The sequence below is a fragment of the Dunckerocampus dactyliophorus genome, chromosome 7, assembly GCF_027744805.1.
Source record: "Dunckerocampus dactyliophorus isolate RoL2022-P2 chromosome 7, RoL_Ddac_1.1, whole genome shotgun sequence".
Taxonomy (NCBI): domain Eukaryota; kingdom Metazoa; phylum Chordata; class Actinopteri; order Syngnathiformes; family Syngnathidae; genus Dunckerocampus; species Dunckerocampus dactyliophorus.
In genome coordinates, this window is record NC_072825.1 from 29,418,282 (window position 1) to 29,442,494 (window position 24,213).

The window sequence follows — 24,213 nt, forward strand, 5'->3', positions numbered from 1 at the left end:
AATAATACAATTTTTTTCTTCATTTTTCAGAATATTACGTATACTGTGAGTACTGTGATTATTGTTATTATTATTATTGTTATTATCCATCTTCTATGTCACTTGTCCTCACTAGGGTCGCGCGTATGGTGGCAGCTGACTTCGGACGAGAGACAGTCAGGTGGAGATCCCAAAATGCAGAGCAAGACACAGGTCAGGTCAAAAATACAGTCTTTAATGTAGTGGAGCAGGAACCAAGTAACCTGGACTGGTTGCCATACACATATACGTACACAAACAATCATTCACTATGTGTTAGGGTCTGTTATGGTTCTGCTTCATTTTGTGTTGTCACCTTTTGACCTCTGTTGTGCTCCTTTTAAGATTCCTTCACTCCCTGAGTGGGCGGTGCCACGAGGCACACCTGTAGCCACTCTGCTATCAAGGGCTCTTAAGCCACATGGCTGCAGCAGGAGGACGTGGGATTGTTACTACTGGTCTGCATGCTGCCCGTGAATCGCCAGTTTGTTTGTTGCTGTTCTTTTGACCTTAAGGCTGCTGTGTTTGTTTAGAGCCTGCTCCACGTCCTCCTTGCCTCTCGTGACGCCGTCCTGCTCACCAGTGGGTTTGCCTTTTTCCACGGTGCCTTTTGTTTTGCTACCTTATTTGCACCGTTCTACCCCAGTTTGACTGTGGACTTTTGGGTTTCTTTTGTTTTGGTTCCTGCTCCACTAAATTAAAGACTGTGTTTTTGACCTGAACTGTGTCTGGCTCCGCATTTTGGGATCTCTACCTGTAACACTATGGAGCTACTGACAATTTAGGGCAGGGGTCCCCAAACCTTTTCCTGTGAGGGCCAAATAAATGTTCCCTTCTCTGACAGGGGGCCGGGGTCAGTTTGTCACAAAAAGTGTGACGATCGCAGAGGTGTCTAAACGTAAACATTTGTTTTCCAGATAGCCACACATAACCAAATCTTAACACTTTCTGGGCTCTTGACAAGAAAAAAAACCCCACAAAATAACTATCAATGAAATAAATAACACTATTTTGAATAAATAATAAATAACCCTTTTCAAGTTTTTCACAGAAAAAAAGGCCATGGAAAATAAACCTTTCTTGTAGACACCACTGTTTGCAGCTCTCTCTCATCAACTTCACAATGAAAACCAGAAAGCAAGCAGGCTAAGAAACCGAACTGATACAACACCTACCAACACAATACATTTCACTACCTGTACTCAGATTGGCTCGTTCAAGTCAGAAAAGTAAGCTTACCTACATATGTTCATCAGTGTCAACTGTGGGCCTGCACCTGGCTGGTGAGAAGTTCAATGTCAGGTTCCATTTTAGTAACTCCACGAATAAAAATGAGCATCTGCGCTGTGTCCCGCACGTCCGTGCTCTCATCCAGTGCTAATGCGAAAAAGTCAAATTCTTTCGTCTTCTGCTGCAGCTGGGCATATACATTACCCCCGATTTCTTCAATGCGTCTTGTCATTGTAGTCGCCGACAGACTCACGGCATTAAAGACATCTTTCTTGTTGGGACACACCTCCTCCGCGACAGCATTCAAACATTTCTGGACAAATTCTCCATCAGTGAAAGGTTTACCGCTGCTTGCTATCAGTTGAGCAACTCGAAAGCTCGCTCGAACGGAGTACTGGTTCTGCTGAGCTTGGCGTATAAATGTATTCTGCTGAGCCAACAGTCCACTTTTTAGCTTTGAGAGTTGGTCTGCTCGCATTTGGCCTTGCAAGCTAGCATACTTGTCTTTGTGCCGGGATTCATAGTGTCGGCGCAGATTATATTCTTTGAATGCAGCCACCGCCTCTTGACAGATGAGACAAACAGCCTTTTCTTTGCATTGTACAAAAAAATTATCGTTTGTCCACCGCAGGTTAAATACCCTGCATTCTGAATCAACTTTTCTCTTACCTACTATTTCCGCCATTACTCCGTTTTAATTAACAGGGGTGTGTCCAGGATTTTTTTTGTTTTGAGGGCGGGGTTTCAGATAGAGCACAGACTGCGGAGGGTGGAATAGAATGTTATGTTCTATGCATGTACAAGTCTCGGTCACATGGCCAGACTGAAAAAAAAAAATCATCATGCATCTTTGGTATTGTTCAGGGGGCCGGGCAAAATGTGGAGGCGGGCCGCATCCAGCCCACGGGCGTAGTTTGGGGACCACTGATTTAGAGTCTCCAATTAACTAACATGCATGTTTTTGGAATGTGGGAGGAAACCGTAGTACCTGGAGAACACCCACGCACGGGGACACAGAGATGCCCAATGGAGAGTCGAACCCAGATCTTCCCAATTTCTTGACTGTGTGGCCAACATGCTAACCAGTAGGCCACCATGCGGCCCCATTATTATTATTATTGTTATTATTATTATTATAAAAATAGCGCATTAACGGCAACAAATATATTTCATTAATTACGTTAAAATTTTTTGCGTAATTAACGCAGGCATCCTGGCAACCCACGCTCTCTATTATGACGACAGCAGGTGTAGCTCCCCACAGTCACACAATGTCTGATGCTCTTTTATAACTTTATTCTTACCTGATCATATCAACAGCAGAGCAATTCCAACACCATATGTATCTCCTACTCCACACATTAGCAATTGAATTTATCTTATTTATGATGTATTGTGTAAAACAAAGACATGAATAAGAGCAAATTAAAAGCACAAAATTAACGGCGACCCACCATCCACCAGTTCAAGTGTTTCCAGAGAGATGATTACATGGCTGTTTGACGTGTGTGGTAAAAGGCAGTGTGCTAGCATGAATTAACTTGAGACAAATGTGCACATTAGCACTCAATAAGTCATCCAAACTTACCTTCATGCATTCCCACATAGTATCAGCATTTGACACCACATATGAGGTGAAAGAAAAATGGTAAAAATACAGTAGTAGTCTATCTGTGCGGCATGAGATAAAGTTAGCACACCCACAATGGACATGCGTCAAGTGAGACGGATGTAACAGAGAGAATCCGGCCACTTTTCAAAATAAAACATATAAAAAAAATGAAATAAAGGAAATTATTTTTTCTTTCTGTGCGGCCCGGTACCAAATGACCCACGGCCCGGGGGTTGTGGACCACTGGTCTAAATAAACAGAAATGCAATAAAAATCAATAAGTGGATGTTCTTATCACTCACTTTGTAACTCTTCATGCGGAAGCACAATTTGCTGCATTTAAGTGTGCTCGGAAATCCCAGAAAATTCACTCGAAACATGTGAACTTACCTTAAATGATGTGGTGTCTTTGAACACTACTCTTCATTGCTCATAATAACACTTAAAAGTCCGAATCAAATATTCTGCTAAGAAACCCGTGTTCGGTAAATAGCTTTTCTAACATACGTATGTGTAATTTCTTAACTTGATTTAAATATTAGGTTAATTTGGTGCTGCTAATACATACAAATATATATAATCCTGCTGTGTCATTTATCTTTCTTTCAATAAAATACAGTAAAAATGGGCATATTTCAGACATGGTAATGGTAATTGTTGAATTTATTTTGAACATGCATACAAGTTACATTGGAATACATCACATAGTACAATTCACAGTTCTACAAAGCTTGTTTAATCCAACCCCTCATCTGTTTCACATCAACTGCAATACATTTGTTCACTTCCTCTATTCCAAATGTACTCTTTGCTAGTTTAAAATGCATAGGAAAATGATAAGGTAACATAAGGTAACATAGTGTGACATGGTGATTAATCATGATTAATTCATTTGAAAAGCATGATTAGTCTGATTAAAAATGTGAATCATTTGACAGCCCTAATTATTATTAATGTTGTTATTATTATTATTATTATTATTGAAATGAAAATGAAATGTTCAAGTGTTGGCGAGACAACTGGAAGCTGTGCCGCTGGCAGAACCTGAGATTTTTTATATTTTTTATTAAAGTTAAAATATGGAGAAAATGCAACAGACTACGTCCACGTCAGTCAGCGTCGACATAAACGGGTTCCACTGTGAAAGTGTCCAAGGACTGTCCTACATGCAAACTTGGAGCTTGTGTTTTATGCTACGCTGTATTATTATTTCTCCATGTGCAATATATGTGTGTGGTGGTATGCCCATGGGATTTTCCAAGAGTGTGTGTGTGTGTGTGTGTGTGTGTGTGAGAGAGACTTTGTTCACATGCAGTCATGTGAAGCTGTGCGCCTGCAAGCTGCCTGCAGACTCTTATTCCCAAAACAGGCGCTGGGGCGTATTTTTGTGAATAGTGTGTGTCGTGTCTTTCTGTCTCCTCTCCTCTCCTCTCTGTCTGTCTGTCTCCATCTCCTGTGTTCATTGCACTACCTGCATTCTTTCTACCTTTATATCAATTTTAGAAATATGGGCCATTATTTTATTCAAACAGTAATATACCGTTAGAAATCCTAAAGTTTTTGCATGTTTATGTTGGTTTTTGCCACTTTGTTGGACTTTCCTTGAACGCACCATATAGCTTGGTCCCACGCTGCACAGATAGACTACTATACTGTATTTTCACACTTTTTCTTTCACCAAATGCTATATGATACAATGTGGGAACACATAAAGGTAAGATCTGATGACCTTATTGAGTGCTAATGTGTATATTTTCTGAGTACACAACCTGTGTGAAAAACAAAGTCCAGGCTGGTACTGGTGGATGGTGGCTCTGTATTCATTTCGTGCTTTAAATTTGATGTTGTTCCTGTCATAGTTTTACACAATACATATTAAAATAAATAGCATTTGAACGCTATAATGTGCGATGACAACGACAGGAACGACGGCTGGTTCAAAAAGGTTGGGGGCCAACGACACCTATAGGTCATGGGTGAAAATCGTTTTGGTGGGTAAAAAACAACAAAAAAAGACACATTTTTGCGAGATCTTGCAACGTTCCAAACGTTTTGCGACTTATTATGGGCCCAAATTTGGTCATGGATTTCCACCATACATCCCAAAACAGAAAGTCCTGATCTAAATTGTTTCATTGATCGTTCCTCAGATTATCAAATGTTAAACCTCAGTGGCGACACTTTGATCAGGGATTAGATTACATTCTTGGATATTTTACAGCCAATGTGTAAAGCTGCAAAATAATATTATGCCATTTTTATTAGGGGTGCTGATATGAGGGAAATATAACGTCATACCCATAAATCCAATAATATTAACTCATTCAATTCAGGCAACAAGAGGTGATGACGCAAGTGCACAATAAAAGAGGTCACGTTTCATGCAGTTTTAAGCCATAAAAACGGCCACAAGGTGGCAGAAGTGCATTTGACAAGAGCTCGGCATGGATCTTTTCCGTGTATTGACGAAAACGTGGAGGAGTGTAGCGTGCTGGAGGTTACGCATTGTACGGAAATTTTAACGCGCGCACATGCACACACGCGCGCACATACGCCCACACACGTGCACACACACAGTTTGCTTCTAAATGTGATGGTGTTATAATTGTAAAATAAATTTTATTTTGATGTTGTTGTGGTACAGGTGTTTAGATGTTTGAGCTATCACAAAAGGAACTATTTGTGTCAAAGTGAAAGTTATGCTTGAAATGTATTTTTGCAAAAAAGCCTCGCGCTTACACAAAAAGCTGATTACTAACGAACGCTTGCTATCTTTCCTGATGAAAGACGGGAGTGTAATGTTTCTTTTGGTAGGTTCCATGTTTATATAACCGTACAACACAATGTTCTGTGTGCCTTGAAAGATCAGTCAAAATCATCTAAAATGGCCGCTACCGAGGGGGATACATTTTGAAAAATGTCTGGGATGGAATGAGTTAATATGTACAAAAAAAAACAGCAGCAAAAATTTAAAAAAAATCAGAGGAAATTTAACAAATTTAACAATACAGTCAAAGTATTTAGAAAAAAAGTTGTAATCTAACAAGAAAAACTTGTAATTTTTACGAAAACAACATTGTAATATTATGCCAAAAAATAATGTCATTTTAGAAGCATAAAGTTGAAATATTAAAGGAAAAATATCTTATTTGTTCGACTTATTTTGAGGTTATAATATTTTGAGAAATAAACAAAATAAAATTATGTAGTAATTTTTGGAAAAGTAGGTTGGGGAAAAAGTTATTATATTATAGGAATAAAGTCCAAATATTATGGGAAACTTTTAACTACAAGAGAAAAGTTGGAATAGTTGGAAAATAAATTAAAAAAAAACAGCAAAATTAGAAAAAAGAGCAGTAATTTTACAAGAATAAAGTCAAAATATTACAAAAGGGAAAAAAGTCCCCAATTTTATGAGAATAAACTTGTAATAATTTGAGGAAAAATAATTTTAGTCATTTCAGTAGCATAAAGTTGAAATACTAAAGGAACATTTTTTTTTATGTCGTAATATTATGAGAAACAAACAAAACAAAATAAAGTTGTCATTTTTAGAAAATGAAAAAAAGGTTGGAGAATAAGTTTTAAGTATTGGAATAAAATCATAATAAAGAAGAAGATTATCCAAGCAGAAAATTGAGATATTACATTAAAAACATTAAAAATAGCTCAGATAACCGATCTTTTTTTTTTAAATGCTCCAATGAGGAGAAATTACCCAGACTGTGCAGGTGAGCAAATCATGCACTCCTTTTTTCTCCTGCCTGTGATGTTAACAGCCTGCGTAACTTCCCGTGAGTTCACTTGTAAACAAACGTTCACTTTCAGGGGGACATTTCGTGTGCTCGTTCTACCAAAAATATCCGTGATGATAGGAAAAAAAACCATCGAGCAAGCAAAAAAAACTTATTGGCCACCTGAGACCTGCGTGGCGTCACACCGGCTGCTTGGAGCGTGTGCCCGAATACAGTGCACCTTGCTGGGCCACACCTGGTGGCTCCTGCCGCTCCTGCCGCATGCTGTATTCAGCATGTGTCTGAATACAGTGCATCTTGCACCTTGTATTTGTATTTGTATTTGTACTTTATTTATCCCACAGCGGGGAAATTCACTTGTTACAGCAGCAAGCAAGATACGCAAGTAAAGAATACAGTGTAAAGAATACATAGTGACTACAACATGGTTCAGGTGCACACTTGCAAAGGCATCATTTCATTTCCATCTTCAGCAGGTGGGCATCTTTCATTGCACAATTGCAGAGGTATCAGAGGAACCATCTTTAGAAAATAAAATGCTAACATCTGGTCCAAGCTAGTGTTGCTGGAGACAGAGGGTGCTGGTACTGGAAAGGAAATACACTGATTAGCCGAATTCAACCAATGTGCTGCTCTAATTTGAAGCCTCAATGCAAATGTGCGCTACTAGCTGCATGACGTTGATGCAGGTGCATTTTCATCACACTTTGGACTTTGTTATAGTATGTAACGTAATACCTGATCAAGGTGTCACCATTGAGGTTTAACAGCTGATAACGGTGGACATGATGAGCAGGGGTGTCCAAACCTTTTTCTCACGTGAGGGCCACATTGTGAAAAATGAAACTCTGATATTTTGTAAAGCAACGCATGCAGATATGCTAACAAGTATATACAGTAGCATATATTTCATCATAGGTGATAAACCATATTGTTAATACCAAGTTCACTCTTTGCTCTTTTGTGCCACATTTTTTTTATTTTTTTTTAATTTTACAAATATATCAACTTTCTTCTTAAATCATCTTCATAACTTTTTGTTTTTGTGTTTTACGACTTTTTTCTCTTAATATTTTGTACATATATACAATATATGTGACAACAAGGAATAACAGGAGTGTAAAGATTTTCTGTGTCTTATATGTCTTATTTTCTTTTATTATATCTACTATATTGGTTAATAGGAGTGTAAAAATGACTATGGGGGGCTATTTCATGTCTAGAGGGCTCTAATAATGTTAAATATCATATTTAGAAGGTCATCAACACGTTTTCTATGACTTATATGTCTTATTCTCTCTTATTATGTCTATATTGGGTAAAAGGAGTGTAAAGCTGACTATGGGGTGTTATTTCATGTCTTGAGGGCTCTAATAATGTAAACCCCGTATTTAGACGGTGGTAAACAGGTTTACTATGTCTTATTATGTCTACTATATTGTGAATTATAGTGAATTTCCCCGCTGTGGGATAAATAAAGTACAAATAATAGGAGTGTAAAGGTGACTGTAGGGGTGTTATTCCATGTCTAGAAGGCTCTAATAATGTTAAAAGGCGTATTTAGAAAGTCCTAAACAGGTTGTCTGTGTTCTAACTATGAAAATATTCTATGTATTAACATTGAATACGATATTCATTTAATGTAGTCGGGTCTAGAACCAATTAACCGTGACTAACGATGGATTACTGTATTACAAAGACGTAGATGCAGTACAGTTGTATAACAAAGATGAAACGGGACGTGAGCATGGCATCGTAGTACAGTCTAATAATAATTATAATAATGTACATGGCTGGCATTTCAATGAGGAAAAGCTAATAAGAAAGGCAAAGAGATGAGAGCATTTTAAGTGTAATTCATATTTAAAGATGAAATGAAGACATGAATATGGAGTGATTGGCCTTAGGAAGCTCTCTTATGAGTGTGTGCTTGGAAAGTATGGGATGGAGACACAAGAAGACCCTGCTGCTGATGCTGGTGCTGGTGGTGGTGGTGGTGGTGGTGGAGGAGTGGGATGGAGCTTGATGTCTTCATGGTGCTGGTCTGGAGATGCTGGTGGAAAAAAAACACAGAATCTTTGAATATCATAGCAAGCTGGGGCTGGAAGTGCGCATGAGGGTGCGTTCAATCTACCCGACCCTGGACCCGACCAAAGAAGCGGGCCGAGATGGTTTGGCAGTCCAGTCCGCATGTAGGTGGACTCGCTTGAGTGCAAGTATGAACACCGGCTGCACCAAAACACTGAATATGGTGTCACCAAACGACACCCAAGCCAACAGAAACTTGTTACCATAAAAATAGTTCAGCTTGGATTTTATTGGCCCGACAGCAAACATTTTCTATGAGTGTACAAAAGGGGAAAAATGCTAATGCTAATAACAGTACAGGTGGCCCTCGCTGTATGACATGACGGTTTATGCTACTATAATGACATTTTTTTTCCTCACAATATTCCCACAATATTTTGACTTTATTCTTGTAATATAACTTTTCCCCCAATTAATTTTCCAATTTTTTTTTGTTGTTTTGTTTGTTCCTCATAATATTATGACATATTTTGCTTTAATATTTCAACGCTAAGCTGCTAAAATGACATTTTGAGTTTTCTCTTGTAAAGTTTTTGTTGTTAGAATATATAACTTTATTCCCATAATATTCTGACTTTATAATTGTAAAACAACATTTGTTTTTTTCCACTTCTTTAAATTATTTTTTGTTATTTCAACTTTCTTCTTAAATCTTTTTTTCTTAATATTTTTTTCTTATCGTAATATTATGACTTTATTCCCATAATATTATAACTATTTTCCCCAACCAAATTTTCCAAAAATTGCAACTTGTTTGTTTCTCATAATATTATTTTCTTTAATATTTAAACTCTATGCTATTAAAATTACATTATTTTTTCTCATGAAATTACCAGTTTATTGTCATAAAATTGTGCCTTTTATCTCATTAGAAATATAACTTTTTTCTGGTAATATTTTGACTTTATTATCGTAAAATTACTCCTTCCTGAGCTACCACCTTATCGTGGTGAAGGAGTTTGCGTGTCCCAATGATCCTAGGAGCTAAGTTGTCAGGAGCTATCAGGCCCATGGTAGGTGGCTCAGCAGAGGTAACATTCAGTGAGAGGGGACCGGCAGGGATGGCAATTCTTTTTGCCCCCCAGCTCAGGGCCTGTACGTTGGAGTTCAACCCGGTGAACCGCCTTCGGGTGGGGGGACGGGTCCTGACTGATTTTTGTGCTTATGTGCCAAACAGCAGTTCAGAATACCCGCCCTTTTTGTAGTCTCTACGGCGAGTACTGGAAAGTGATCCCTCGAGGGATTCCCTTGTTTCCAATGAGAAAGCAATGCCTGGGGACTCCGCGGTGGACTCTCCGATCTCTGGGGTTGAGGTTGCAGAGGTGTTTAAAAAACTCTTCGGTGGAAGGGCCCCGGGCGTGGATGAGATCAGCCTGGAGTTCCTTAAGGCCCTGGATGCTGTGGGCGTGTCTTGGTTGACACGACTCTGCAGCGTTGCGTCGACATCGGGGGCGGGGCCTCTGGATTTGCAGACTGGGGTGCTGGACTAGAGGGTGTGTTCCAATTATCGTGGGATCACACTTCTCAGCCTTCCTGGTAAGGTTTATTCAGGGGTTCTGGAGAGGAGGATCCGCCGGATAGTTGAATCTCGGATTCAGGAGGAGCAGTGTGGTTTTCGTCCTGGTCCTGGAACTGTGGACCAGCTCTACACTCTCGGCAGGGTCCTTGAGGGTGCCTGGGAGTTTGCCCAACCAGTCCACATGTTTTTTGTGAACAAGGCATTCCACCGTGTTCCTCAAGGAAATTCTGTGGGGAGTACTCCGGGAATATGGGATACCAGACCACCTAATTCAGGCTGTCCGTTCCCTGTATGACCGGTGTCAGAGTTTGGTTTGCATTGCCGGCAATAAGTCGGACCCGTTTCCAGTGAGGCTTGGACTCTGCCAGGGTTGCCCTTTGTCACCGATTCTGTTCCTCACTTTTATGGACATAATTTGTAGGCACAGCCAGGGCGTTGAGGGGTTCCGGTTTGGTGGCTGCAGGATTGGGTCTCTGCTTTTTGCAGATGATGTGGTTCTGCTGGCTTCATCGAGCCATGACCTTCAACTCTCACTGGATAACTTCACAGCTGAGTGTGATAACTTGCAATGTGTGCTGGGATGAGAATCAGCACATTCCGACTCCATGGTTCTCACACGGAAAAGGGTGGAGTGCCAACTCCGGATCGGGGATGAGATTTGCCCCAAGTGGAGGAGTTTAAGTACCTCGGGTCTTGTTCCTGAGGGAGGGAAAGATCAAACGCGAGATCGACAGGCAGATTGGTGGGGCGTCTGCAGAGATATGGACTCAGCATTGGTCCGTTGTGGTAAAGAGGGAGCTGAGCCGAAAGGCAAAGCTCTCAATTTACTACGTTCTACGTTCCTACCCTCACCTATGGTCATGAGCTTTGGGTAGTGACCGAAAGGACAAGTGTCTGAAATGAGTTCTCTCCGTCGGGTGGCTGGGCCCTCCCTTACAGATAAGGTGAGAAGCACTGTCATCCGGGAGAAACTCAGAGTAGAAGTGCTGCTCATCCGCACTGAGAGGAGCCAGATGAGGTGGTTTGGGCATCTGGTCAGGATGCCTCCCGGATGCCTCCCAGGGGAGGTGTTCAGGGCACGTCCAACGTAGTAGGCCTCGGAGAAGACCCAGGACACGTTGGAGAGACTATGTCTCTCAACTGGCTTGGGAACACCTCGGGATCCGCCGGGAGGAGCTGGACGAAGTAGATGGGGAGAAGTAAGTCTGGGCTTCTTTGCTTAGGCTGCTGCCCCCGCGACCCGACCTCAGATAAGCGGAAGAAAATGGATGGATGGATGGATATCATTAAATTCCAGCTATTTTTCCATTTCTGCTGTTGTTGTTTTTTTTTAATGCAAAATTGTGCCTTTTTTCTCATTAGATGTGACCTTTGTCTCTTAATATTTTGACTTTAATCTTGTAAAATTACAGCTGTTTTTCCATTTCTGCTGTTTTTTTTTTATTTTTCCAACTATTTCTTCCTAAATAATCTTCACATATGCTCTTCTTGTAATATTATGTAAATGTTTTATTACATCAGTGCGCTCCCCTCCCGGAGTGTGACCAACACGCATGCATTTTGACAACTGAACACGCCTGTACGTCTCGCCGCTCTCCAGGCACGCAACCCACAAGCTCCGTCCAGGAGCCCAGTCCCAAAAACCCGACCCGAGGTACTATGAGCGCACACACCATGAGCTCACAGGTTGAGCGACAAGGAGAGAGAGAGTGTCATGAATGAAAACCAATAATAACACAAAGCTTTGTATCTAAACACAAAGCTTTAAATATCTATCACTTTTAATTTACTTTAACAACCTTTCTACAAAATAAATCAATCAATATGTATAGCTGAAATATATATGTATTTTTTTTCTAGACATATATATATATATATATATATACTGTATGTCTAGAGAAAACGTGAGAAAACGTTCAGAGTTCAGAGTCACACGGTTAGCTTCTTCTCTAGGGCCAGACTCTGCCTGTAACGGCAATATGCTGTAAAAAAAAAGCACTAAAATTGCAGTAACAAAAATCCACAAAAGAGCGAATCCGTGAAAGGCAAACCGCGATGCAGCGAGGGAATACTGTATCCTTGTAAAATTACTGCACATTTTGCTGTTGTTGTTTTTTGGTTTTAGTTTAGTTTAGTCCCTGAGATTTAGCTATAAATTACACTAAAGTCAGCTTACACCAACCTGACGACAATTAAAATTAAACTTGTCATTTTAAATAAAATCATAATTTTAAATAAAATTAAAATTAAACATTTCATTTTTATGTTAATTAAAATTTAAATTAATAATTAAAATAATAAAAAAATAAAGATTAAAAATGTAAATAATAAACACTTAAATAAATAATTACAAAATATTTTATAAAAAATGAAACTAATAAGAATATGCTGTGTCACCCATAACATCAAGCTGAGATGCAGGCTGTTTTCTATATAAGTATAAAAATCAATAGGACAAACAATGGAGCGTGAACAAGGAAGCGTAGTAGCACTCGTAGTGGAGCGTGACAGGGTCAGTGGCTTGTCCTGGATAGACTTGCCAGCATCATGAAGGTTATGAATATAGTCTCAGGATGGATCAGTGCGAATGAGTGCAGTGGTAGTGCACGTGGTACAGTAAGATACACAATTAGCTCCTGGTTTTGCCATCTTCAAAGGAAATGACTTTTGTTTTTCCCATTGGCTTGTGACAGCCGGATACGCCGTGGCGTCACCAGAACATCTAATTAGCCAGCCGCCAACGTCGCTGACAGCTTGGCTTTGGCAGCTTTGACTTTGTTTTGCTCATGTTGCCTTTGCAGATTGTTGTAACTGTTGATATTGATGGTATTTCATATTCAAGGACCTACTGTATTGCAGTAGAATGCATTCCAGGCTTGACATGTGCTAACACCCTCCTTCATGACATCGGCACAATCCTCAACGCCTCACATGTCCCCAAAAGGTCACATTTGCTTGCCCTTAAACAGCTTCTGAATTTCGACACTTTCAGTGAACCTCCATGTGCCGTTTGTGCCTACAAGCTGCCCAGTTTTGCAGCTTTAGAATCACGTTTCTCTTCAGCACCTTGCTGGCATCGTCTCATGTCAGCTAACTGGACATGCTGGCCGCAGAAAAAGATCAGCGTTTACTTCATGAATGCTATAATATTTGTAGTGTGTGTGTGTGTGTTTTCATGGAAGCAGAGCAACAAATCGTTCTGCAAACCTCACATCACGTGATGTCACACCAACCTGCCGCCAACTCTTCAACAATGTCATCATTCTACTCCCTTTATGCCTTCAACACTTTTAGAAGACACTTATTTCAATTATACATATACATGATTTCTTTCTTTCTTTATTTTATTTCAATGCAGTATTTATTTTAAGATTTTTTTATTTTAATAAAATAAATACAATGTATAAATTAAAAATACAATAAAATAAATAAGATTTTACCAAATACAAACAGTCAAACTTGTCTATAGCGGCCACTAGAGGGAGTCTGCAAAAGTGGCCGCTATAGACAGGTGGCCTCTATAGACGGGTTGGCGTCCAGTTTGAATGTTGACCAGTAGAGGAAAAAAAAGAAAAAAAAGGGAAAATAATAATAATAATAATAATGTTAACCAGTAGAGGGCACTGTGGACTGCGGATAAAAGTTGTACAGCACTACTAGGCTTGTTATTATCATGGTTCATGGTTTTAATCCTGAACATGCATGAGTCAAACAGTAGCACATCACATAGTACAATTCACAATTTGCATGTCCAAAAAGGAGTAGGAAGAAGCAAAGCTTATTTAATCCTACCTCTCATCAGTTTCACATCAGTTGCAATACATTTATTCACCTCTTGTTCTTCCAAGTGTACTTTGTAGGTCTACATGACAATGTAGTGCAATCATAGCCAAGGTTTTTACTTCCTAAAAGGAAGCTAGAGGCTTAATAATAACTGATAACTGATAAAATACTTCAGTTAAGTACAACCGAACTCAGTTTTGCTCCCGCTGCCGCATGCATGCTAGCGTATGTTTTTTTTTTATTGTAGCGTCGCTGGGAGCACGTCCTGTTCCCAGCCTACTTTGCGGTAATGTTTTGGTGCAAATGCTCTTAAAGTTACATGTTTGACCAGGAAATAGCAAGCTCAAAAGAAGACGGCTTTTTATGTGGAACAACTGACAGTTTGTGTGGATCTTGTGAATGATTGTGACTGAGCTAGGACTCAGTAATTAAAGTCTACACACGACGCCTTCATTGATTGAAAAACAAAACTTTTTCGTGCATGAAGCTTCTACTTGAGTTGGTAATTTGGCTGCTATATGCGGTGAGATATTGACCAAGGGAGACAAAATGGGTGGCCGCTGGCCGCGTTGGACAGGTGACTGCTATACACAGGATCTATAACATGTACATTTGCTGCGGGGGATTTTTCTGTGGCTGCTATAGGCAGGTGGCCGTTCTATAAAGGTGGCCGCTAAGACAGGTTTGACTGTATATATATATATATATATATATATATATATATATATATATATATATATAAAAGTTTTATTATTAAAGGGAGAAAAAAATCCAAACCTACATGTCCCAGTGTGAAAAAGTGATTGCCGCCCCCGTCTTTCTAAAGCTTTGGGACTCCAGCAAACCACAGTGAGAGCCATTATTCACAAATGGCAAAAACAAGGAAGAATAGAGTGCCCGGCCAACCAAAATAACCCCAAGAGCGCAGCGACGACTCATCCAAGAGGTCACAAAAGACTAGGGATATCCCGATCCACATTTTTTGGGATCCGATGCGATCCGATTTTTCTTTAATAGTCTTGCTGATCCAATTCGATCCGGTACCGATTCTTTTTTTTTTTTTTTTTTTTTTTAGAGATTTTTGTTACAAACATGAATTTGTGAATATGGTTAAGAAAATAGATCTTCAAAAGCATTAAAAATAATGCAACCAAAGTATTGCTGAATTGACTTTGTTATTACACAGCATGACCAACAACATTGCTTGCCTTTTGGAACAAACCTCTGTGAGTCAGGTCCCTAACCTGATAAAAGATCCAACAAAAGTCCATCCAGTAAAAGATAAAATTGGAAAAAATGGGCGTGCAAAATACTTTCAGAGTAGGACTAATCATTTGACATATAGACCAATTTGTGGTGTGATTTAGAATATATGAATTTTTTTTAAACAATCTCTCTTCAACGCAATAGTAATTTTTTGACGGCCCCTAGGAAAAACAACCAGCGATAGAGTAGCAGTGGCGGAGCCATAAATTTTTCATTGAGCGGCCAAGGTGAGACCATTACTCACATAGGGGGTGGCAATAAGTTCATACCTGAAATGTCCAGATGGCCAGTGGCTTGACCAAGGGTGACCAAGGGTGGGCGCGGCCACCGCGTAGCTCCACCACAAAGACGTAGCAGTCCGGGCGCAGGGTGGGGGAACTACGCCTGTAGCTACAAAGCCGATTAGCCAACGTCCAACGTGAAATTAAGATCACCACGGTACACCGCGGACATGTCTGCATGGGGCTGTTGTGTTTTCTCACGGCGGAAGCCGATATTATCCGATCTTGAAAATACAGCGGACCGGCAGTCGATCGACATCCCTAAAAAGGACCCCACAACAACATCAAAAGAACTGCAAGCCTCACCTGCCTCAGTTAAGGTCAGTGTTCATGAATCCACCATAAGGAAGACACAATGAAGACTTTGGAGTGGCCTAGTCCAAGTCCTGACCTGAATCCTATTGAGATGCTGTGGCATGACCTTAAAAAGGTGCTTCATGCTGGAAAAGCCTCCAATGTGGCTGAATGACAACAATTGTGCAAAATTCCTCCCCAGCGCTGGAAGAGACTCATTGCAAGTTATCACAAATATCGCTTGATGTCGCATTTGTTCAAAGTAGTGACGAGGAAGCAGGGGAATACGACCAACTTGCATGCACACCTAGAATACGTGTTGAAGGACATCAGAAACATTATATTTTACTCTGCGACCACAGATATGTGGGCTAGCTCAAATATGACCCCCAACATTAGTTTAACAATACACTGTTTATGTGAGTGTGTATGTGAGTGTGTGTGTGTGTGTGTGCGTTTTCTTAACAGGAACAAAATCGAATTTATTTTGTTTTTTAAAATTTATTGAAAATGATCTTGACATTCCAATTACAACCTTAAATACTCTTCAGAAATTAAAGTTTATTGCTTTTGATACGAAATGCTCTCGTTTTGATGCCGTATAATTAATGAAATAAATGGTCTAAAAAAATATTGTCAATAATATCGATTATCGACAATAATTTGCAGGACAATTATCGACCAGCAAAATTTGTTATCGTGACAGGCGTACGTGGAATTTTATTCTTGTCAAATGATTTGTTTTTTTGCAAAATATTCACCCCTCCCCCCCAAAATTACATCTCCATTTTCATTAATTTTGTTTTTTTTTCTTGTGATTTGACTTAACTGTTTATTATTACATATTGTTTATTTATGAAATGTTTCTATGTAATATATAATTATATTTACCATTTTGTGTAAAGCATGATGTACCATGAAGGTGTTCCTGGTAGTTCTAGCCACAATCGTTCTGTCGGGAGCATTTTTCTTCCAAATAAGGTCATGAGGTTGCTATATTCAGGAATACAATGCAAGTTAATAATAATAATAATAATAATAATAATAATAATAATAATAATAATAATAATAATAATAATAATAATAAGTGGTGTGCCCCATCTGTGGAGTTTGCCCCGTCTGAGGCGATCCAGTGGAAGCGATATCAAGCGATAGCAGCCGCCTTTAATGGCCTGATAACATCTGCAATGGGTGTCAAACAGCTCTCCAGAACAAAGTGAATATGTAACTGCTTCATCAACGTCACGCTTAATGCAGAGAGGAACACTCGTATTGAAGGTGGGGTGGGGGTAGGGGGGAGGGGGGCTGCTTCATGCGGGCCGTAATCGCACAAAAGCACCAACCGCTCATCTCCTTACAGGCTAATTGATGTTCTATGCTAATGAGCTTTACCTTAATGACTGTTAAACATCACTAGTGGTGTTTTTTTGGGGGGGTTGGGGGGGGGGGGGGGGGCGAGGATGCTCTAATGTTACATCAAACATACAACTGATGGGGGAGGGGAGGCACGAAAATTGATCACAGGAAGTTGTAGGAGTGATGATGGAGGGGAAGGAAAGGATCAGTTGGGGGTCTTGAAGGTTTCCTGCGCAAAGTCAATGAATCAATGTGGTGGTGTGTGTGTGTGTGGGGGGGGGGGGGGTCATGATGAGGAGAAAAAAAACAAACATCCAAAGGTATGAATGAGAAAACAAACAATAACCACGCAAGAATCGTTGAATACATAAATAAGTTATCATTTTACACACGCAAACGTCATTTTTACCGCGATTTAATGCGATTTCACAAAAAAATCCAAAAAAGGATTTTTTTGAACATGAAAGTCCTAAAATCACAGGAAAGTCAAAATTGTACAGAAAAAAATGCACCATTTTATGGAAAAAAGCAAGCATATGTTTATGAAAAAAGTCTGAATGCAATCATAATTTTCAGATAAAAAGACACTATTTTCACAAAAAAAACCCCATCATGATTTAAAAAAGAATAAATTGCAAGAAAAAAAGTAGCAATCTTGTAAAAAAAAAAAGACGAAAAAAATTTGGTGAGCAAATGTGAATATATCACATGAGAAAATACATATACGCAAAAATGAATACATTTACACAAGAAAAGCTTGTTTATACTATTAAGTTTGCACAAATAAAGATGTGATTTTATGTCAAGAAAAAAGATGTAATTTCATAAGAATGAAGACAGAATTTTTGAGCAAAAATATGCATACAGTCAAAAAGTCCAAAGTTAAAAAGAATACATTTGATTTGAAAAAATGAGCATGTCATTAATTTTACACAAATAATCATGTCACTCATTTAATTATTGCTTTTCTATCAAAAGGTCTCACAGGAAAGGTGGTGCGTTATACAAAAAATAAATATGTAATTGTATGAGAAAACAAGTATATTTTTACCTGAAAAAGGCTTAATTATATCATCATTTTAAATTGCTGTTTACAATAAAGAGCCACAACCCCCCAGGCCCCACCCAAAAAAATTATCATAATTTTACAAAAATAAATTGCAAGAAAAAAGTTGAAACCTTGCAAAATAAAGAAGGAAAAAAACTGGGGAAAAATATATCACATAAAAAAATGCATATACAGTATTACCTCGTTTATTGCGGGCGACACTGTAGGTTAAAATTGCCCGCAATGTGTGAAATCCGGGAAGTAGCCAACTATATTTTTTTTGACAATTATTACATATGTTGTTAAATATTTAAACCTCAATGAGGAGCTGCAAAAATATATTACAACGTTATATTATAAAATAGCAAAAACAAAGACCCATCTCACTAGACAAATTAGGTCAAAATAGGGCGAATCTCTTCTTGCAAATTTCTCACGAATGAATCGACTCTAAGAGTATGTGTTTAACCCCGCCCCTCCCCCTGCTCAGGGTGGACACAGAGATGCCGCCACACATCTTGACCAGTGACATTCACCTTTAACAGGAAAAAAGACAAAGAAAAAACGAATCCCAGTTGGCTTTCGATTTCCTCCCAATGACGCAAACCGGCTCCTGTCGTTCATTTCAAAGAGCCGGCTCTCAGAGACGATTCTTTTGCGAGCGACACATCACTTCCGGCCTGGGCAATTGCCCCCATGGCCATAGCTAGAACCGCCACTGTGCTTATAAATACACTCTCAGACTGTTTAGAAATTGCGACTTGCTGTGTACACGAGAATGAAGCATCAAAAGTCCAACTTTCTGCTCGCAATCTTCCAGCTTTATGATCACAACCTGACTTTCACTTCCGAGCAGGCCTGTTATCTTCCCCAGCCGCTCAGCCCCTTCATGCCGTCTTCCTCGCAGCGCCTCTGCCGTCACTTCTGCTCCTTTCCTGTATGTTTATACATACCGTATTCATACACGGCAGGTCTGAAGGCGACACTTTGCGTCCGGTGCACTGCAGCAGTGCGCCTGCGTGCACGCTGATGAGCAAGTCACCTGTGGGTGCATGGGAGCTGATTGAAATGGATATCAGCTCTTTTTTTTTTTTGCCCAACCATTTATTCTGCGTGAATGCAATCACCATGAGTGTATTTGCTCTAACACACCCAATCACTGCAGGGAAACACACACACACACACACACACACACACCCTTTTCCTTGTGGTCAACAGCATGGAGACGCGGGTGGTCACACCAACACAAGGGCTGCTCCTCATGATGCTGCTGCTTTGTTATTCACCTCAAGTGAAGTACTGCAAGGCTGTAAGAAAAGTTGTGTGTGTACACGAGCTGATGATAAATTCATATTCAATTTTAAAAACACACACACACACACAAAGCAAGCCGCTGTATCTGCGAGTGAGGCAAGATTCCTCGGTGGAAACAGTGAGAGCTTCTCTCACGCCCAAATATCCCGCCAATATCATCGGGGGGTGAAATCTTGCGGCTTTTTCCACACACGCGCACACACAGGCACGCATGCAGAGAGCGGCAACGCAAATGAGCATCAACAGATATGATCGTGCATCTGCAGCGGCGCGGCTGCAGCATCAGCATCAGCATCGGCATCGGCATCAGCATCAGCATCAGCATCAGCATCAGCATCAACATCAGCATCAGCATCAGCATCAGCATCAGCATCAACATCAGCATCAGCATCAGCATCAGCAGCGCTCTTTTAAGACTTCCGAGCACACCAGAGGCAAAATTCCTCGCCATTCTTTTCATTCATGACTCAACAGAGTGCCGGTGTGTGTGTGTGCGTGTGTGCGCGTGTATGTGTGTGCAACATGGTGAGTTTGCACCAATGACAGAAGGGTCAAAGCTCCGGTGCGCCAGCCGCTTGCACCTCAACAACCCCGGCTGCCGTCCGTCTCTAACCGTGACGGCTGTCCACCTCCTCTTCTTCTTCTAACCACAATTAATCCAACATGTGTGCGTATGTGTGTGTGTGTGTGTGTGTGTGTGTGTGTGTGTGAGACGCAAAGATGATTCCAATAAAAAGCACTTACTGTTTTTCACCAGCCTGTCCCCCCTCTTTCCCTGCGTCCCTCCATCCTTTTTCACATCCTTCCCGTTTGACGGTATCCGTTTTGCGCGCGCGCGCATGTGTGTGTGTGTGTTACACACACTCACACGCACACACACTCTCACACACACGCCGGGAAAATATCTCCCTAAACATACATGTATGCTCTACATGCATCCAGCAAGCTCTTCCCCCCTCTCTCTCTTTCTTCCTCTCCTTCTCTCTCACCCTCTCTCTCTCTCGCTCTCTCTCTCTCTCTCTCTCTCTCTCTCACACACACACACACACACACACACCCTCTTTGGCTGTTCTTTGGTTAAAATTCAGTATATGCGCCCCCCCGTCACCTAGCAACCATCAACCTCTCTCTCTCTCCTGTATCCCTCCCTCCCTCCATCACAGGCGACACGTGTTGAATGCTAAACTTAGCGGAGCGGAATAAAATTAATAAAGGGATGGAGGCTCTGTACGGCGCCCTCCCCTTCTGCTGCCTACCCTCTCCCGCTCTTTCACTCTCTTGCTCGTATCATAATGCAATATAAATATTTACTAGAACCACTCAGCCCTCTTATTGCCCCCCCCCCCCATTGTCCTCCTCTGCTAGGCTCTTCTACATGAACCCCTCCCGTCCTTCCCTCATCCATCCATCTATCCATCCATCTCCTGCCCTCCTCGCCTCTTTCTGCATCCCAAGCAACATGGAGACATCACACCAGCACCAAACTACTCAACAGCAGTGATGATATTGTGCAACTTTTCCTTCATAAAGGACCGAGTCCATGCGTCTTATCTCCCGTCACATCAGCACTCATCAGTGCGTGGACATCGTCATCCTCAAGCATCTTCTCACTCTCCGTTGCTTTCTTTTTTTTTTCTTTCTCCGTTGCTTTCACGTTTTTGTACCTTTTGCATGAGCACGAGGCTGGAAAAAACTACATACAGGCGGACCATGTTTTGTTTTTTACAATCTACAATGTTTTGCTTTGCCATGTTTTGTGTCACAGCGTTTCATGCTATAATGTTTGTTTTACCATCTTTCGTGTTACAACATAGGTATTGTTTTGCAACGATTCGTGTTACGTTTTGTTTTACAATGTTTCATGTTGCAACATTTCGTTTTACAGCATTTTGTTTTACAGTGTTTTTCTTATGTTCTGTGTTACATTTTGCTTCGCAGTGTTTTGTGTTACAATGCTTTGTTTTACAATGTTTTGTGTTACAACGGTTTGTTTTGTAATGTTTGATGTTACAACATTTCGTTTGACAATGTTTTGTTTTACAATGTTTCATGTTAGCACATTTTCTTTTGTTTGACATAGTTTTGTGTTACATTTCGTTTTACAACGTTTTGTTTTACAATGTTTCATGTTATGTTTCGTTAAGTTTTGTTTTGCAATGTTTCGTATTACAACATTTAGTTTTACAGCATATTGTTTTACAATTTTTGGTGTTAAAACATTTAGTTTTACCATCTTTCATGCTCCCACATTTTCTTTTTTACATTTTGTTTAACAACTTTTTGTGTTGCAACATTTTGTGTTACATTTTGTTCTAAATGTTCCAGGTTTGTTTGGTTTTACAGCATTTTGTTTTACAATGTTTCATGTTCATTTTGTTTTACGTTTTATTTGACACAATTTGTGTTACATTTTGTTTTACAAAGTTTTGTTTTCCAATGTTTCGTGTTACAACGTTTCAATTCATAAAGTTTTGTTTTACAATCATTTGTGTTACTTTCATGTTACAACATTTCATTTTACATGTTTTGTGCTACAACATTTTCTTACGTTTCGTTTGCAACATTTTGTGTTACAACATTTCATTTGACAAAGTTGCATTTCACATTTTGTGTTACAAAATTTTATTTCACATTTAGTGTTACAGTGTTTTGTTTTACATAGTTTTGTGTTACATTTGGTTTTACAGCGTTTTGTTTTACAATGTTTTGTGTTATGTTTCATTTGTGTCACAACATTTTGTTTTACAACATACTGTTTTACAATGTTTCTTGTTACGTTATGTCTTACAGTGTTTTGTGTTACAATGTTTTGTTTTACAATGTTCCGTGTTCATTTCATAATACATTTTGTTTTACAATGTTTTCTTTTACAGTGTTTTGTGTTACGACGTTTTGTTTTACAATGTTCGATGTTCATTTCATTTTACTTTTTGTTTTACAATGTTTCAAGTGAGCACATTTTGTTTTATGTTTGTTTTACATAGTTTTGTGTTACATATCGTTTTACAAAGTTTTGTTTTACAATATTTTGTGTTAGTTTCTTGTTACAACATTTCATTTTACAAGTTTTGTGCTACAGTGTTCTTGTTGCGTTTTGTTTTGCGACATTTTGTGTTACAACATTTCATTTTACAAAGTTGCGTTTTACATTTTGTGTTACAAAATTTTGTTTGACAACATTTAGTGTCACAATGTTTTGTTTTACAAAGTTGCGCTTTATGTTTCGTGGTTATGACGCAATCCCAACTGTAAAAAAAAAAAAAATCGTACGTGCGCGCGGCGGAAGAATACGTAGTTGTAAAAATGTCTGATATTGGTCAATATCGGCCTAAAAATGAGATACAGATTCATATTGTGCTTACGGGTGAGACCTCATCAAACTGCGCCACGCTCCCCAAAGCAGCGATCTCCGTACGTCTGTGGTCTGGAATTATTTCCAAGTTTCAGCTGTGGATTGTAAATATGCAATTTGCAATGAGTGCAAAGCGCTGGTTATGCGAGGAGAGAAATAAGACATCTTCCTTCAATACCTCTAATCTAATATCGCACCTGAGGAAGAATCACTGGAAGTCACATGCAACCTTTTGGCACTTTCTCTACCTACAGTATATTGCAGTATTTGTCTTATTTTGGGTTTATTTGTGAAGTATGTCCAGTGTCATCACAGTAAAAGAAGAATCATGTGTTCATTACACTGATGCCGATATCGGTATCAGTTGATATCAGTAATGAAGTGCTGGACAATATCAGATATTGCCAATATTGGGCATCTCAACGTGTCAGGCAGACTCTTCATCATGGAAGCAAAAGTGAAATTGGACATCATAAAATGCTCAGAAAGTGGAAGCCTGCATGCTTGGCGTAAGCCAAGTAATATGACGACTTTATTCTGGTCAAATTGTTAGTGGTGTCAAATTAGTGCATTAATTGCAGTTAATTAGTTACACTCGTAATTAGTGTGTCATTTTTTTAATCATGTTAATCTCATTTTTAATCTCTAACTTTGCAGTTTCTGTGTACAAGTTGTCTTTTTATACTTTATTTGGACGTGCTTGAGTTGTTGGGGATGGCAAACAATGTTCAGTCACACCCCGAAGTGGACATTGATTGGCTGTCATTGTGTTGGAGTTGGTTTAGGATCAGCTGATCAGCTCCCATTGTAGTTGAGAGGTCAAGGTGAGTGACGTGAAAACGGAGCAGCATGTGAGAGTTGTTGGTCCAATGAAATTGCCATTTCATAAACATTTCATTTTACAAAGTTGCGTTTTACGCTTTGTGTCACAACATATTGTGTTACAACGTGCATTTTACAATCTTTTGTGTTACGACATTTAGTTTTACAACATTTTGCTACACAATGTTTCATGTTACATTTTGTTTTACCTTTTGTGTTGCAGTGTTCGTTTTGCCTGTTTTGTGCTGGAGGATTTTGTTATAATATTTTGTTTTTTGACATTTTGTGTCACAGTTTGCGTTTTATGTTTTGTGTTACAGTTTGTGCTACAGCGTTTTGTTTTATAGTGTTTCATGTTTTATGTTTTGTTTTAGTGTTTTGTGTTTTCCAAAGTTGTGTTTTACATTTCGTGTTACAACATTTCACGTTGCAGTGTTTGTTTTGTAATCTTTTGTGTTGCTACATTTAGAACATT

At 39.5% G+C, this 24,213-nt stretch overlaps 1 protein-coding gene across 2 annotated transcripts in view; it reads right to left on the minus strand.

Moving 5' to 3' along the window:
• Positions 1-20,591, minus strand: part of LOC129185705 (glutamate receptor ionotropic, NMDA 2D) — a 174,952-nt gene extending 154,361 nt beyond the window's left edge. Inside the window, exon 1 of one of the 2 annotated variants that reach the window (XM_054783085.1) lies at positions 20,309-20,591. Coding sequence is in view for 1 of the 2 variants with exons in the window: in XM_054783084.1 (XP_054639059.1) it covers positions 1,258-1,271 (14 nt within the window). In the remaining variant the exon portion in view is untranslated. Of the gene's footprint in view, positions 1-1,257; positions 5,866-20,308 lie in introns of those variants that run through there. The other variant, XM_054783084.1, reaches the window with a different exon arrangement.
• Positions 20,592-24,213: the final 3,622 nt, after the last annotated feature.